The sequence below is a fragment of the Cebus imitator genome, unplaced genomic scaffold (genome assembly GCF_001604975.1).
Source record: "Cebus imitator isolate Cc_AM_T3 unplaced genomic scaffold, Cebus_imitator-1.0 Scaffold6, whole genome shotgun sequence".
Classification (NCBI taxonomy): Eukaryota; Metazoa; Chordata; class Mammalia; order Primates; family Cebidae; genus Cebus; species Cebus imitator.
The window spans coordinates 13,687,273-13,705,328 of record NW_016107321.1 but is presented as its reverse complement, the minus strand read 5'-3'; the positions used below and the strand labels follow the sequence as shown (position 1 = coordinate 13,705,328).

Here is an 18,056-nt window from a genome sequence, read left to right as displayed (position 1 = left end):
AAAAACTGACCATACCAAATGTTGGAAAGGATGTGGAACATTTGGAAGCCTCATACGCTGCTGGTAGGAATGTGTGACAGTACGATGCCCTTGGAAAACAATTTGGGGTCGTTTCTTAAAAAGTTAGACGTGCACCTGCCCTATGATCAAGACATTCTATTTCTGAATATTTACCCAAGAGAAATGCAGTATATGTCTATATAAAGATCCGTGCGTGAATGTTCATAGCAGCTTTTTTTTTGTACTAACATACATTAAGCGTTACACTTTGACATGTACAGTTTATTGTATGCCATTTGCCTCAACAGAAGTTTTAAATAATATAATTTTATCCAAAATAAGGTTGTGAAAAGTAGAAAAACAAGAGGAAGAAGTTTCAAAGGTTAGAGGGTCTGTCCAGAAGACCTAACACCTAAATAATGGGAATTCCAATAAGACAGAAGAAACCAGAAGGGAAGAAATTATCATAGAAATAATCATCAGCCTACTACCCAAAATTTTCTCTCCCAGAACTGGAGGACTCCCAGATCAAAGGGTTAGCAAAATGAATGTATAGACTCACACCAACGCACTTCATCATAATAGTAAAAAGGATCATAGAGTCATAAAGAGGATGCCAAAAGCTTCCAGAGGAAAAAAAAATGCAAATAATCTGAAACCCAAATGGCATCAGACTTCTCAACAGTAATACTGGGCTTAGTATTAAGTGGCTTAGGCTTGTGGATCACCTGAGGTCAGGAGGTCAAGACTAGCCTGGTCAAACTGGTGAAACCCCATCTCTGCTAAAAATACAAAAATTAGCTGGGCTGGTGGCACGCATCTGTAATCCCAGCTACTCAGGAGGCTGAGGCATGAGAATCACTTAAACCTGGGAGCTGGAGGTTGCAGTAAGCCAAGATCATGAGAGTGCACTCCAGCCTCGGCAGTAGAGTGAAACTATCTCTCAAAAGGAAAAAGATAAGTGAAGGTTATCAAAAAGCAAAAATGAAACAGTAATACTGGAGGCTAGATTACAATGGAGCAGTATGTTCAAAATTCAAGCAAAATAATATACCCAGCTAAACCATTCATGAAGTGTGATAAGAATAATGACAAAGCCAAATATTCCAGAAAAATCTCCCAGCACCCTTTTTCTCAAGAAGCTATTAGAGGAGTATTTCACCCAAATGAGCAAGCAGAGGCAGGAGGATTGCTTGAGCCCAGCCTACGCAACATACGGAGACCTTGTGTCTACAAAAAGAGTTAGCTAGGTGTGGTGGCCTGTAGTCCTCGTTACTCACTCGGGAGGATGAGGTAGGAAGGAAATGAGCAAGTAAACCATGGAAGAATGTTACCTGTCTCTTTTATCTGCTGCATAACAAATGAGCATACATTTAGTGGCTTAAAACAACTCTCATTTATTATCTTCCGATTCTCTGGGTCAGCTTAGCCGGGTTCTCTGCTTTGGACTGCAGAAATTGTCTATTCTGAGGCCTGGGGTCCCCACCAAAGCTATTTGGCAGAATTCTGTTCCCTGGAGTTATAGGACCGAGGGCGCAGCTTTTGCTGGCTGTCAGCTAGAGGTCACAGGCCATGTGGGTTTCGCTATGACCTTCTCCTTAGTCTACTCACAACACGGCAGATTATTTCTTGAAGGCCAGCAAGGGGGAGTTTTTCTCTTGAATCTGCTAAGATGGAGTAATGTCCCATCACTTGTGCCATATTCTGCTGGTTCGAAGCAAGTCATAGGTGTCACCTGCTCTCGGGGCAGGAACTCCCTGGGAGTCGCCACCACAGTATGGTTCCAGGAATGGAGATGACCGCAATGCAGAGTGAAGGGAATCCCCAGGATTGTGGTAAAGAAAGAGCCCACTAAGCATTTTGTTCAGTAGCCACTTCTAGACCCAGTCTGAAGTCCTGAGCATTCCACTGGTATTTGGACTGGATCACCTAAGAAACATTACACAACAATGTAGGCCGCTGGTATTTAATATAGTTAATTTTCTTTTCTAGTTCAGCCAGCCTTGGCCAGCCGAGTTTCAGGATAGTGATGAGCACTGATGAGGTGACTCCCCCTTCTCCAACCTATTCCTTTGCCACTGTCCTAAGAGAAGCATAAAGGAGAAATTTAAATGATGAATGTAATTTCCCTGACTTGAGCTGGGCACGGTGGCTCATGCCTGTAATCCCAGCACTTTGGGAAGCCAAGGCGGGCAGATCACTTGAGGTCAGGAGTTTGAGACCAGCCCGACCAACATGGGGAAACACTGTCTCTAGTAAAAATGCCAAAAAAAAAAAAAAAAAAATTTAACCAGGCGTGGTGGGACACGCCGGTAATCACAGCTACTTGGGAGGCTGAGGCAGAATTGCTTGAACCTGGGAGGTGGAGGTTGCAGTGAGCTGAGATTGTGCCACTGCACCCCAGCCTGGGTGACAGAAACAGACTGTCTCAAAAATAATAATAATTTCCCTGTCTTATGTTTTCCTACTGCACAGCTTATTATCTCTGGGGAGGAGTTTTGTCAGGGTCAGGAGGGGCAAGGGGCTAGTTACGGGGAGGCAGGAGTGAAAGCCAAAGGGAAATGCTAAATGACATGCCACAGCAAGATCTGGGCAGCTGTGTCTTTGATAACAAGCTCCTTGAAGAGAAAGACCAGATCGGCTAAGTGAAAGCACTGTCCCTCCTCCCCAGCCCTTCCTTCCTGCTTCCTCCTCTTCCCATCTCCTCCAGCTTCTCTCTCCTTAAAGGAACTACAGAATAATGTTTCATTGCCAGTAGAACCTTGGCATAAAACTGAACCCACAACATCACAGGTAATTTTCAGAGGATGAGCTGCTCAGAAACCGGAATTTAATTATGTAATATTGAGTTTCAAAACAATGAAATATATTATTAAATTGATCAGTTTTACCAAACCTCATGGAGATTCTCATGGTGTGCTACCTGTCAGTCAAACGGCTGATGAATGGAACTTGTGCTCTGCTCTTCACAGCATCTTCTTTGGCCTGCACAGAGTTGTAGTCTTTCATCTCCTAGAGACTGAAGGGCCATTTAGGATCACACTGTTTTGAGTTTATAGTCTTACTTCTGAAGCTTTCTCTCTTATAGCCTTATCTGACCTCAAGCAAGTTACCCGTATTCATTTAAATACTTTAGGTCTTGGCTCTTGGTTTAGCTTAATATTTGATTGCCATAAATAAGAACTACAGAAAGCATGACTTGTGAAATTGTAGAGCCAGAAAAATTAGGGAACAATCTCATAATACGAATGAAACCTTTTTTTCCCATAAAAAATAAGTAATTAGATATAGAAGATTTGTTGTTGTTGTTGAAACTATCCTTTCCTGTTCTATCTTAAGTAACTTACAGCTCTCCTTTCATCCAAGCAATTATCAGTTCTGTAATAAAATAACAACAGTGAGTATTGTGTATGAAACACTAAACTAGGGTTCTTCATCTCATTTGACTTTTGAAATAGACTCATAATATATTGTTATGCTCATGCTGTAGTTATAGATAAATAACCAGGGCTGACCTTTGACAGTCACAATCGAAAAACAAAATAAAGAACAAAGTCTCAGTGAAGTAACTCACCGAGCAAGATGCACTCCATCTAGGGAAGGAGATCGAGTCACTGCACTGAAGCCTGGGTGACAGAGCAAGACTCTGTCTCAAAAAAAAAAAAAAAAGAAAAAAAAAAAAAAAAAAAAAAAAAAAAAAAAAAAAAAAAAAAAAAAAAAAAAAAAAAAAAAAAAAAAAAAGCTTAACAACACAAGTTATAAACGAGGTCCCAAAATACAGGACAGTCACTTCTTGAGAAGCCTTCCTGGAGCCTGGCTACATCTATAGCTACATTTTCTGCATGGTAAATGCCTCCATCAGAAGTGTCGTTGTTGGAGTTGCCAGGGCACCAATTTATTACTTTGAAAATATAAATAAAAGAACCAAGACAAAAGGAGAAGGTGCTACCAAAGAAGACATTCTTGCTTGCACTGGATCTCATGGGATGTGGGTATTTGGCCTGGAACTGCTCACAGGAGGCAGCAAGCCTGAGAATGACACCAACACCCCGAGGACCGTGGAGAGAGACGGCTTGGGCTGCAGGACTCTGCCAAGCCTGGCACGCCTGTCTTCCAAGCACAGGAGCAGGGTGTTGTCTGAAAATATGAAAAATGAAATGGAAGTAATTTAATACCTGGAGGGTGGGACTTCTTTATGTATCTTTTGGTAATTAATAGAAAACAAAGCAGGTAAGTGACTGAGAAACCAACTAGCTGATCAACAGTCAGTGGTCAGGAGTAACGTGGTAACCACAGGTGAGGGCAACTAAGGAGCTGATGTCCTTAGCACAAATATAGGGAAAGCAGTCTTTACCTGGGGAACAGACTTCTCAAATGCATCCGAGTCTTTTCACTTACTTAACTGTTAGTCCTTTGTGGTATCTGATTTCTTTCACTTATGCTCAAAGCACTGCAAGAAAGTTGCAGAACTTCTGATTTTCTTTTGTCTCTATCTGGCCTCCTGCTTCACATTGATTTTTCTTTCCCTCTGAAAGAACTTCCTTAATCTCTCATTTTTCAAGAAGCAGGCTTATTGACTTTACAAAAAGAATGTCTCAGTGACACAACTCTTCTTTGATCTCTCTCTCCAGTGCCTTTCCTTGTTTAGAAATTACCCTAATTACTGATTTTTTTTTTTAAGTAGACACAGGGTCTTGCTATATTGCCCAGGCTAGTCTTGAACTCCTGGCCTCAAGTGATCCTCCCACCTTGGCTTCCCAAAGTGTGAGGATTACAAGTGTGGGCCACTATGCCTGGCCTAATGACTGATTTTAAATATTAATTTTTCTAAAAAGTCAAACTCCAGAACTGTGCACAAAGAACTATCCAATTTCTGTATAACTATAGAAATATACATTAGGTAAGAACATTGCTTATATAGGAATCAAAAATTAACTGTGAGTTTACATAAAAATTATTTGCAGAGGTTGCTAACCTCTGGAAGCAGTATTAAATGTAGAAGACTTTTTTCTTCTATTTTGAAAATATTTTAAGTAAAATTTTAAAAACAAATCGAAATGTAGCCAGGGATAGGCTTTCTACCACTAAAAAAAATGTATAATCTTCTTTACAGAAGAAGAGAAATAATTGTACTTGTTCAGTCGTTCGAGGCCACTGGAATAATTGGCATAGTTTGAGCTGTAGTACTGTCACAATATGCAAGCATGGTGTGGTAATTTTTATAGTAATTGAACATGACTTCCGTCTTAGAAAGTCGTAAGTTAGGAATATATTCTGTTCGTTCTCTTGATGTAAAAACTAAAGAAAGGAAAACATTTTTGGGCCAGGCGCGTTGGCTCATGCCTGTAATCCCAGAACTTTGGGAGGCCAGGGTGGGTGGATCCCTTGAGGTCAGGAGATCAAGACCACCCTGGCCAACATGGCAAAGCCCTGTCTCTACTAAAAATACAAAAATTAGCCAGCCGTAGTGACGGGTGCCTGTAATCGCAGCTACTTGGGAGGCTGAGGCTGGAGTCGCTTGAGGCCAGAAGGTGGAGGTTGCAGTGAGCTGAGATGGTGCCACTGCACTCCAGCCTGGGCAACAGAGCAAGACTCCATCTCAAAAACAAACAAATAAACAAACAAAAAACATTATATTTTAAACTGAAAAGTAAAGAATGACTTTGACCTGAGTGTCCCAAGGGTCTGCTTTATGTGGTCTGTCCCTCTACAAGCAGGGACCAGGTCCTGGTCACCTGGGTGTCCTCGCAGTAAGCTCTTAGCAAAGGTTTCTGAGTTGAATGAACTTCACTGTTTCAGTGCTTTTGTACAGTAACAGGCACTCAACAGAGTCCATGCTGTAATGTTGATCAGCCACCACGAGAGAGAAGTATACTCTAAGAGCACACACCATCAAGCCCCAGACAGAGTATCCCTGCAGACCAGGAATGCAGTCACCACGGTGCAGGTTCCCAACTACCCCAAAGAAATCCCAGGCCATTCCATCTCTACTCAGCCAAGCAAACAGAAATTCCAACTGTAGCAGCAAGATCTATTTTCATTATACAGTGTCTCTCCCTCTCTCTCTCTTTCTCTCTCTCTCCCACCCTTCCTGTCCCTCTCCCTTTCTCTCTCCATCTCCCTCTCTCTCTCCTTCCCTCCCTCCTTTCTCCTTGATCACTTGACATTGATACTGGGCCATTTATCCTCATGCATCATCTTAGAGTTACGTTTGTATAATTATCAATATGACAATTTGATATAATGGCCAGGAGAATCGCTTGAACCCAGGAGATGGAAGGTGCAGTCAGCTGATATTGTGCCGCTGCACTCCAGCCTGGGCAACAGAGCCAGAGGCTGTCTCAAAAATAAAAAAATAAATAAAGTTGTGATGTAGTTAACCAGTATAATCTTTTCAGTTATTTTTAAATTTTTGAAACAACATGATGTATATCAGCCATTCATTAGAGGAGGAAAGAAATGTGTGGAAGGACTGTTTTCTGCTTCAGATCATGGATTGTAGGAACAAAACAGAAATGTGTAAAAATGCTGCTCTTTTTCTGAACCAAAATAAAATTAGATGATTTTCTGTTGTTATTAGAAAAGATAGATTTCAGGAGAAATTAGAAAATAAATTATTTTAGAAACAAAACAAAACTCAGTACAATGGTATTTTGGTTAAGAAAATTATGGTTAGAAATTATGATTCTATCACTTTATGAAACAGAATCTTTAATAATTTGTCTACTTATACAAGGGATATTCCTTTATTTCTTAATGACTAATTTTAAATATATGATTATTCTCTCTGTACTGGTTTTTAACTAATGCTCATTAAAGGCTACTGATAGAACTCATTCTTTCTTCAAAATGGAGTTAACCCGAAATCGGTAAAGTTTCAGAAGATTCATTGTAGTTAAAATTAGGGTCATGAAGGGCAAAAGCCCATGTATTTCAGCCTTTGTAGAAGAATCCATTAATGCAGCATTACAAGTAAGTACAATTTAGTGGCTCTTTAGTTATTTTAAGCAGGAGGCCTCCTTAAAAGGGTACACAGATAAAGTCAACATAGATCTCCACTGACCCCAGGCGCGTGGCCAGAGGTCAGCTCCCAAGGGCTGTCTGCTCTCCTTGTTCCCTGCAGTGCTGTATTGACTCTTGTCTGGGGGTGACAATCCTTTGATAACAGTTTTTTTACAGGGAGAAAATTTGTGGGAATGCATAAGGTCTTGCTAACATAATTCCATATTATGCTTGCTCAATAGGAGAAGTTTTATTGGAGATGGCTGTGTCTCCACAGGTCAGGGAGTCTCTTGGGTCTGCAGACTCTTTGTGGTTTCTCGTCTGTTGTTGCTTATCTCAAGTAACTGCACATTTGGAAAGAGATGATTGCATCACTGCAAGGGGTCATGGGAGTCTTCTGATTGAACTCATTTCTGTCCCATTTGAAAGAAAGAAAAGTTGAAAACAGAGGAAAGACATTTCACACTTCCTGGCATTTAATATTTTGGCCAGTTTTTGTTTGTTTGTTTGATTCTTTTTTAAGACAGAGTCTTGCTCTGTTGCCCAGGCTGGAGTGCAGTAACGCCATCTCGGCTCACCACAATCTCTGCCTCCTGGGTTCAAATGATTCTCCTGCCTCAGCCTCCCAAGTAGCTAGGAATACAGGTGCTCATTACCATGCCCAGCTAATTTATGTGTGTGTGTTTTTAGTAGAGACAGGGTTTCGCCATGTTGGCCAGGCTGGTCTCGAACTCCTGACCTCAAGTGATATGCCCACCTCAGCCTCGCAAAATGCTGGGATTACAGGCATGAGCCACTGCACCCAGCCTGGTCAGTTTTAGATCCTGGTTTTGTGACAGAATCAGAGTGACTCGAAGATTCATGTTCTGATCCACTGCAGCTAGCAAATACAACTCCAGGAACTGCACAAATCCTGCACTGCCTTGGCCTTTCATCAACTGAAAGTTAAAGGTGGAGAATTGGGTTTTCTTGCTTGTAAAGGTAGTGCGTATAAAGAAGCATGCAGTAAAGGGTGTTATGTGCGGTAGAATCTTCCATTGGTAGCTTTGGTTAGATGGGCCCAAATACACTACCTTCAGGGTTCTTCTTGGGTTTGTTACCTTGAGTAGAGATTTAAATTTACCCTGCCTCATCTATACTAAATTCTGCCCTTGGTGTGACTCCTGTTACAGTCTCAGAAGCAGCAGCCACTGTAGAGTCCAGTGACATCCTTACCGGGAAGATGACTTTGACCTAGAGAGTTCATTTCAGGGGTAGGGGATGGGGCAGCATCACTGTGACTGAATATGATTATTCATTTCTTTCTCAACTATAAAATGCTTGTTCTTTTCCAAATGTAATGGGCACTATCTTAGCCCGTTATATACCTGAAGTGCAGCCCCGTGCAATTAGCAAGACAGGAGCCAGTCATCATCCATCACAGTGTTTTGCGCATTTTATGCGTTTACCATATTTTACTGCATGCTTGTTTACACACACTATGTTTACAAACAAGAAAACCCAATTCACACAGATTATAGAGGCATCTTCTGTGGCCGGGTGCAGTGGCTCATACCTGTAATCCCAGCACTTTGGGAGGCTGAGGCGGGTGGATCACTTGAGGTCAGCAGTTTGAGACCAGCCTGGCCAACAAGGTAAAACCCCGTCTCTACCAAAAATACAAAAAATTAGCCAGGCATGTTGGTGCACGCCTGTAATTCCAGAGGCTGAGGCAGGAGAATCGCTTGAACCTGGGAAGCGGAGGTTGCAGTGAGCCGAGGTCATGCCACTGCACTGCAGCCTGAGTGACAGTGAGACTCTGCCTCAAAAAAAAAATAAAGCCTTCTATAAATGCCATAAGATGCCTTCAGGCCAGGCGTGGTGGCTCATGCCTGTAATCCAAGCACTTTGGAAGTCAAGGCGGGAGGATCACTTGAAGTCAGGAGTTCAAGACCAGCCTGACCAACGTGGTGAAACCCTGTCTTTAAAAAAAAAAAAAATGCCTTCAAATGCCATCTCAAAATGCAGTTAGGCAGGAAAATTACCTGCTTATAACCTAGGCAACTGGGAAAAAATATGTATCCACCAATGACCCTGTGTTTGATGTTTCCAGCAATAGAACAGTAAATGTGGTTTCCTTTCTGGGGTGTCCTCCATTATAGGCAGCCACTGTATTAACCCGAGAAAAACGTTACCCTCCTGCTGGGAACCTTAACTTCAGAGGCTATGGGAGCCTTCTTCATACCTAAAGTTTTAAAATACAGCCAGTCCCCACCTACAAGCAGGTCTTGTGCCAAGTATGGTTGTAGTTCATTGTTTGGAATCCAGAATGGATTTTCCCATCAGTGTGTCATGAATAGCAGCTGTATTCCAGGCAGCTGCAAAAGGCTTTTTAGCCCACTGTATACCCGGAGTGCAGTCCTGTGCAATTAGCAAGACAGGAGCCAGCCATCATCCATCACAATGTTTTATTCGTTCCCCCAGCCTCCCCGCTCCCACTCTTAGTGGGCCCAGGTGGGCAGGGAAGGGGATGTTGATGAGGCCCGCAGGTGCACAGATTTGCTCCCCACCTGCTGCACCTGCAGGGGTTAAACAGGCCTTGCTCTCCCCTGCCCCCTTACCATTCCTCCTCTCCCTCTCCCCACCCCCAATCTCCTTTTCCCTGTGACGACGGGCTGGGTGAAGTGAGGAAGGGCGGCTAGAGCCACCGGACGCTGAGGCCACGTTGTGCAGTTCGCATCAGAACCCCCTGGGGACTTGCTACAGTTGCAGAATCGAATGCAGCAGATCCGGGGTGGGCTCTGAAACTCTTGAGTATCTAACAAGCTCTCAGGTAATGCCCGCGCACAGGCCCCATTTGAGTAACAGGAATCTCTAAACACCACATGGAGAGGAGAGGCTGGTGAAGAGGGGAAGGCAGTGGAGGGTGAGAGTTGAGTTCTATTCTCCAGAATCTTGCTCTTTCACCAGTCCAGAGTGCAGTGGTGTGATCTTGGCTCACTGCAACCTCCACCTCCCAGATTCAAGCAATTCTCCTGCCTCAGCCTCCCGAGTAGCTGGGATTCCAGGCGCCCACCATGACGCCCAGCTAATTTTTGTATTTTTGGTAGAGACAGGGTTTCATCATGTTGGCCAAGATGGTCTCGATCTCTTGACCTCATGATCCACCCACCTCGGCCTCCCATAGTACTGGGATTACAGCCGTGAGCTACTGCACCCGGCCTCCCTGCGAACTTTTTGCCATGGGGAAAGAAGCCAGCAAACCCTGGTTGTCATCAGGTGTGAGCACCTCACAGCTTCATCTCATGCAAGGCGTTCTCGGCCAGGGCATGTGGAGGTTCTGCACCATGGCCTGAGCCCTTGGGAGAGCAGGCACGGCAGAACCCAAGTGTCTCCTCCAGACGACAGCTGCAGCATTGCTCCACGGGCATCGTTTGTATGAAACACTCACTATTAAAGCACAGTAGGAAGTGCTGAAATGGAAAAGGAATGGTTCATCCAGGGGCCCCAGAATCTAGACCCTGGAGCAGTGTTTGAGGGCCTGGGGATCAGTCAAAGGGACCAGCGTCGGAAGCCGCAGCACACAAGGGGCTTCTGATGTAGGAGGGCAGAGTGTGCGCTTTGAAGACCTTTCATCTAGACGTGGCAAAGCAGTGAAGAACCAGCTTTCATCTTGTCCCCGCCACTAACTAGCCATGTGTCCTAGAGCTCACAGCTTCATGCCTCAATGTCCTCTGTCCTCATCTGTAAAGTAAGGCTAAAATTAGTATCTGCCTCATTACGGTGCTGGGAAACTCAATGAGATTATTTCCGTGAAACCCTTAGACTGTCCATCGAGTGTCACAAAAGCAGTAGTGGTCGTGGCTGTGGCGGTGTGGTAGTGGTGAAATGGGTAATTTGAGAGTATAGGGTCAAAATTTCTGATTTTGCAATTTATTACTAGTATGACCTGGGACAAGTGATTTTGCCTCTCCAAACCTCAGTTTCTTCTCTTGTAAAATAGAAATAATAAAAGTTCCTACCTCCTGCATCATGGAGAGAATACAATGAGGGAAGCACCTAGCGCAGCACCCATCACAAAGCACGTTCTCAAGTCCGTGTCAGTTACTGTTACTGATGGAGACCGGGCTGATGACTGGCACCTGAACAGCAGTTTTCCAGCTGTGTGCCAGGAGCTGTAGGTTTTACAAAACTGTGCCTTGAGGGTGAGAAGGAGGCCATTATTCACCCTGCCCACACCGGCTGCCCCCTTCAACCTGACAGGCTTGTCTTTCTTGGGGCTCAGTGAAGATTTCATTGAGAAGAAAAGGTTTGGAAGGTCACTGCTTTGTAGTTCCGGTGCGTTGTGGGGCCACAGGGAAAGTAAATGGTCTCAATTTTCAGGAAGTTGATATTTACCTTTTCTATTTCATTTCCTTAAACAAAAATTGAAATAGCAGATGCCAAATTTAAGGAGATATGTGCATATAAAACCTGAAGTTCTGTGAGGCGGTATTGAATGATAGAGTGAATTCGCGTCCTCAGATGTGCAGGGTTCCATGTGGCCACTTTATAGCGCTTGCTGATCTTTAACACTTGGTTTTCTCCCCCAGATGAGCACCATGCCGGGACTGCCCACTCGTCCCTGCTTTTATGACATAGATCTTGATACCGAAACAGAACAAGTGAAAGGCTTGTTCTAAGTGGACAAGGCTCTCACAGGACCCGATGCAGGTAGGTTGATGTGCTTCAACTTTTTCTTCCTTTTTTCTAGTTCAAATCCTTTTTTTGTCATATTTGTTTTTCTGATACTTACTACAGAAGTGGTGTGATCAATCATTTCCTTCCTTGGTTACTCAAATTCCTACCAAATGACTTTCCATGACTGGAGTTCACTCCTGGCTGTGGATGCGAGTTAGATGCTCAGTACACAGCCCTTAGTGCACCTGGGCTCCGTCCAGTGAAAGTTAAATTATATCATCCCTGAATATAGATATGTTTAGAGCATCTCTGACTATAACAGAACTCTGTAAACTCATTATTCTATTCCAGGATTAAAACCAGCATCTGTTATAATTTTAAAAGAGTAACTTCCTACCACGTAACTCTTGGTACAGAGCTAGAATCATGTGAAAGAGAAATCTTGGTATATTCGTTTCCTGGGGCTGCCATCACAAAGTATCACAAACTGGGTGGCTTAAAACAATGGAACATTTGACACAGTTCTGGAGGCTGGAAGTCAAAGTCAAGGTGTCAGCCAGGATGCACCCCCTGAGACTCTGCATGGAATCCTTGCTGGCCTCTTCCTAGCATCTGGTGGTGGCTGTCGCTCCTTGGCGTTCCCACCGTCTCAGCCTCTGTGATCCCACCACATTCTCCCTGTCTCTGTCTTCACATGGTGTTCACCTCTTAGAAGGACCCCAGTCATCTTGGCTTAGAGCCCACCCTAAGAACCTCGTCTTAACTTGATTACTCTGCAAAGAACCTCCTTCTAAGTAAGATCATTGTCACAGGCGCTCAGGGTTAGGTCTCCAGCATCTCTTTTAGGAGACACAGTTCAACCCAGAACACTCGACTGTGGCACGACATGTGTGTTTGGCTCCCATGTCCCTGGACAGACACATAGCAATGGGACAGACCATTTAACTAGAGGGCTCTGTGGGTCCCAGGAAGGACAGAGCAGCAGAAAGCAGGCCACAGGATGACTTGGGATCTGCAGTTTTGGGTTGGGCTTTGACTTTGAGCTGTCTTAGGCAGCCCAGACCTGGGGATTCTCGGTCTTATTTATGCCCACGCCACAGCACTGCAGCCGCACCTGCTGGCTTCTGCCAGAGATGACATTCCTAACCCTCTTCCCTGGGGGACAGCTCCTGATCAGAAGTTTGAAAGGCTCAGGGCTGCTTCTCCTACCCCAGGGATCTAACATGTCCTCACCATGTTCTGAAGACACATTCCTTCTCTGCAAGCACCCCACCTCCTTCTCCCCACTGACTCCTGCTCCTGAGCCCAGAACCTCTCCCTCTTGCCAGCGTATTCTGGGCATTTGCAGATGAGCTTCCGTGACCTAAAAACCCTCCTTTCCAACTACCTCTTGTTATGGCTATAAGCCAGACATCCGGGATTCTCATTTGCATTTGTTTCACTACTAGTAATCCACTTGAGTTTGTTGTTGTTGTTGTTTGTTTGTTTGTTTTGTTTTTGTTTTGAGACAGAGTCTTGCTCTGTCTCCAGGCTGGAATGCAGTGATCTCATCTCACTGCAACCTCCACTTCCCAGGTGCAAGTGATTCTCTTGCCTCATCCTCCTGAGTAGCTGGGATTCCAGGTGTGTGCCATGGTGCCCCACTAATTTTTGTATTTTAATAGAGATGAGGTTTCACCATGTTGGCCAGGCTGGTCTCAAACTCCTGATGTAAAGTGAGTCAAGTGATCCGCCCACCTCTGCCTCACAAGTGCTGGGATTACAGGCGTGAGCTACCACGTCAGGCCAAGTTTTTTTGTTAGACCTTTGTTGTTAAAACACTAAAGATCTAGGCTATGATAAGAAAGATAAGGGACCCAGAAATGAAATTGCATTGAAACAAGGTGTGAAATTGTTTGTTTCGGGTTGTGGATGTTTGCGTGGTGGTTGTATGTGTTTTTTGTTGAGGAGCAGAAGCTATGTTAAGTCTGAGCGATACTGCATCTTTGATCTTTGTCATTTCTGTAAAAAGAAAACTCTAGAAAATGAAGGGAGACTAATTTAACAAATTTATAAGCTCAAGCATTGATAAAATGTTGTTTCCTCTTTTGGTTTGAGCTTGTGTGTTGCAAATGTCTTGGATTTCCCAGTGAGACCGTGGGGAAATAGCAATATCATTCCTCTTAAACTGAACACTGAACCCTGTCCCAACTAATCTCTCTTTTCATGTCAGGAACCTATTATGATACATTTCTGCCATTTGTCATTTTTCTCCAGAATAAGTGTGTTCAATTCTCCCATCTCTCTTGGACAGTATTTTTCCAGCTTTCTGTTCGGTTTTCACATGCTGTCCAAGTAGGTCATATAAGCACAATTATACCTTAATTATTGTAGTTAAGATTCAGAAAATGCTAAGGGACACATCCTTAGATTTATTAATGCAGACCGTTAGATCCTTTATTACCTGAGGTATTTGTGCTCCCTAACAAGAATTCCTCCAGATCTTTTTTTTTTCTTTTCTTTTTTTTTTTTTTTTTTTTTTTTTTTTTTGATATGGAGTCCCACTCTGTTGCCCAGGCTGTAGTGCAGTGGCACAATCTCAGCTTACCACAACCTCACTCACCACAACCTCCACCTCCTGGGTTCAAGCGATTCTCCTGCCTAAGCCTCCCAAGTAGCTGGAACTACAGGCACATGCCACCATACCCAGCTAATGTTTGTATTTTTAGTAGAGACAGGGTTTCGCTGTGTTGGCCAAGCTGGTCTCAAACACCTGACCTCCTGATCTGCCCACTTTGGCCTCCCAAAGTGCTGGGATTACAGGCATGAGCCACCATGCCCAGCCTCCTCCAGATCTTATATACGGGGCCTGAAGGGCAGGACACGGGCCCATGGTAATTACTTCTAATGTATCGGGCACCTTGCTTAGCATTTTGCCCTGGGTGGTCACAGCACCTCTGGAGGCAAGTGTTGTCCCATAAGGCCACAAAGGCTTCAAGAGGACCAAGCCTACCCTGTGGTCACTGAGGGGTAGCCCTGGTCTGCAGGCCTACAGAGCTGCCTTGCCACCCTGTGGCACTGCCCCTCATTTCATAGCTGGCACATGGCCATCCCCATCACGTGTCGTGCTGGCATCACCCCAGGGAGGTGGGTAGTATTTTTGTTTCAGAGCTGCAAGAACTCTGCCCAGAGAGGTTGACAACCTGCTCAAGTGGCACAGCTAATAACGACAAAAGCCAAGACTCAGCTCAGATCTGTTGACTCTCAGTATCACCCCAACCTTTAAGCCCCAAGCCAAAGGATGCCCTTTTCATTTCCGTCACAGGCAAAATGAACTTTGACCGATTCTGAAAGATGATACCAGCTATTTGAACAGACAGGTATTTGAGGATAATAGGGTAATTAATAATAAGTAAAGATAATTATTTGGGTATTAAAAGCTATGACGTTGTCATAATTCGTTTTAGTCCAGGGAGAGTAGAGCTAGCTCTTTCCTAATTCTCTAATGGAATGGCATTTCCACCCCCTGCCCACTCCACCCCGAGATCCAACGCCTCTTTCTTCTTTGTGAATTGCTAAATACTGTTCTAGGCTTGGTGGGCAGTGGTTCAAAACCCATCATTTGACCCTGCTTGAACAATCAAAAACAGATCCAGTGTCCTAAATAAAACCACTCTACAAAGCAAACCTTCCGTCTCAGTGGTTCCTCAGTAATGAGCCAGCAAGCATTGTCTCTTTCCTGTGCCCCTCACTATAGCCATCAGGAATCACGTCTACTAATAATCAGAGGTCCGTGGCTATTCAAAACGCATAAAATAAAACTGTTAAAGCTTAGGCGACAGTCAGCTTGGACAAACGTGGGCATCTGAAAGGAAATGTCTGGTTTGCTGACTTTGCTCCCTCGGGGATCACACCGTGGATGGTCGGCATACCCAGGACTGAGCAGCACACTCATTATTCCTCCAGGAACGTGTTGGAGATGCGTCCCACTCAGGAAGAAGATGGTGCTTAGTTGATGAAACTCTCTGTCCTTCCCTTCCTCACCTTTCTAGCCTATCTCAACTCCTAGGAAACTGTGTGAAGCCAAAGGTGAACGTGATATGCCAAAACAGCACCAGAATTTGAGCTCTCCTTGCTGCCTCTCCCCAAGACCTCTCTGTAATGCTTTCACTATTGTTAGAATAAGGGCATGATTCATTCTTTTGAATGTCACTAAATAGAACTAATTAAAATAAGTTGTTTGTCCCAGTGAAATTGATCCAGCTGTTCAGTTTTTTGTTTAAAGATTATTGGAACTAAGGGTTTGATTTTTTTCCCCCCATTCTGTTTTCTCATTCTGAAACTTATCATATTTCCGGGCTTTGGCAAGAGTCATTCAAATGAACACACAAGAAAGTCTGGCAAATTTCCTGAAGAATTCAGGGACTCCCTTACTTCGTTATTCTGCTGTGCAAAGTTATGTTGAATATGGAATCAGATTCACTCCAGTCCTGCTATAAATATTTGTTCCTTATAAAAGAATTGCTTTTTCTTGAATTATACACGTAGAAATAAGTTTAGGGTAGAAATGAGTTTCTTTCCTAAATTGACTTTAAGCCATCAACAGAAAAGTGGCTAAAGAAAATGTGGTGTGTATAGATAGTGGAATACTATTTACCCATTAAAAAGAATGAAATAATGTCATTTACAGCAGCATGGATGGAAATAGGGGTTATTATGTTATGTGAAATAAGCTGGGCACAGAAAGACAAATACTGGGTATTATCACTCTCATTGTGGAAGCTAAAGAACTTAGCCTCATAGACAGAATAAATGGTAGACACCAGAGGCTGGGAAGGATGGGTGGCTGGGAGGAGGATATGAAGGGAGGTTGGTAATGGGTACAAACATACAGTGAGAAGAAATAAGCTCTAATGTTTGATAGCAGACTAGGATGACTATACTCAGCAACAATATTTTGTATATTTCAAAGTAATAGGAAGAGAGGACTTGAAATGATACCAATATACAGTAATGATAAATACTTAAGATAATGGACACCCCAGATACCCTGATTTGATCACTACACATTCTATGCATGTAATAAATACTCACATTTACCCCATAAGAATATAAAATTTTAGGCTGGGTGCAGTGGCTCATGCTGTAATCCCAGCACTTTGGGAGGCCGAAGTGAATGGATCACTTGAACCTGGGAGTTCAAGACCAACCTGGGGAACATGGCAAAACCCCATCTCTACCAAAAACGCAAAAATTAGCCAGGCATGGTGTTGTGCACCTGTAATCCCAGCCACTCAGGAGGCTGAGGCAGGAGAATTGCTTGAACTGGGAGGCAGAGGCTGCAGTGAGCCGAGATCATGCCAGCCTGGGTGGCAGAGAAAGACTTGGTCTCAAAAATATATATAACATATCAATATAAGGGGAAAAAAGGGCAGAAATTTTCAATGATATTTAATAACCGTAAATTAATCTTGAGTAGCATTGCTGCATGCCAGCCCTTCTAAGAATGTGATTTATTCAGTGCCAAGTCACAAACCACAGGGTTACAAAGGGCCCTGGGAGAGCATCTGAGCTTTTTGGTTTCAGTCTTGAAACTTTATCTTTTCACAGAGCAACTCAAAAATTGCTCATCACCCTTGTGTTCCAAGGACTCATCACCCTGAGCCAGCCAAGGAGTGCCCACTTCCTTTCCGCTTCCAGGCAGGGGCCAAGCAGGATGGAGGCTCAAGCTATTATATTTAAATAATCCTCATTGACATCTAAAAGATAGTGATAATTAAACCTCTCCTATGTTGCTAAATTAAATCTCCTATCTAACTAAAATGGAATGTTTTAAAGCTTAGGTTACAATTATGAAATTCTTAATTCCCCTTCAAATAATCTTTTTCTGAACATATTTTGATTTCTTATTCCAATACCAAAATAAAATGTTTTGTATATTGTATCTTCCAAAATATTTTCCCCCTAAGTTCTGAAATTGCTTATTTGAATGCATAAGCACTAAACAAGATTTGTTTTGTTTTTACATTCTTACCTTAGCTATTGCATCCCTGATTGTTTTCATCTGTAATGAGACTTTCCATACTTTGCCAATCCTTCCATTTTCTTCAAAATGTGGGACCACAGGCCAGGCACAGTGGCTCACATCTGTAATCCCAGCACTTTGGGAGGCCAAGGTGGGAGGATCACCTGAGTTCAGGAGTTCAAAACCAGCCTGGCCAGCATGGTGAAACCCCGTCCCCACTAAAAATACAAAAAATAGCCAGGCGTGGTGGCAAGTGCCTATAATCCCAGCTACTTGGGAGGCCAAAGCCCGAGAATCACTTGAACCCGGGAGGCGGAGTTTGCAGTGAGCTGAGATCATGCCACTGCACTCCAGCCTGGGTAATAGAGCAAGACTCTATCTCAAAAAAAAA

At 43.6% G+C, this 18,056-nt stretch overlaps 2 protein-coding genes across 2 annotated transcripts in view; one reads left to right on the top strand and one right to left on the bottom strand.

The window, feature by feature from the left end:
- LOC119472777 (40S ribosomal protein S25-like) overlaps positions 1–10,412 on the bottom strand; it is a 15,391-nt gene extending 4,979 nt beyond the window's left edge. Inside the window, exon 1 of the mRNA XM_037742268.1 lies at positions 10,276–10,412. Within this exon, the coding sequence (XP_037598196.1) occupies positions 10,276–10,412 (137 nt within the window). The remainder of the gene's footprint in view (positions 1–10,275) is intronic.
- MTHFD1L (methylenetetrahydrofolate dehydrogenase (NADP+ dependent) 1 like) overlaps positions 1–18,056 on the top strand; it is a 207,573-nt gene that overhangs the window by 187,334 nt on the left and 2,183 nt on the right. Inside the window, exon 21 of the mRNA XM_017539199.2 lies at positions 11,574–11,694. Coding sequence (XP_017394688.1) covers positions 11,574–11,663 — 90 coding nt within the window. The 3' untranslated portion in view covers positions 11,664–11,694. The remainder of the gene's footprint in view (positions 1–11,573; positions 11,695–18,056) is intronic.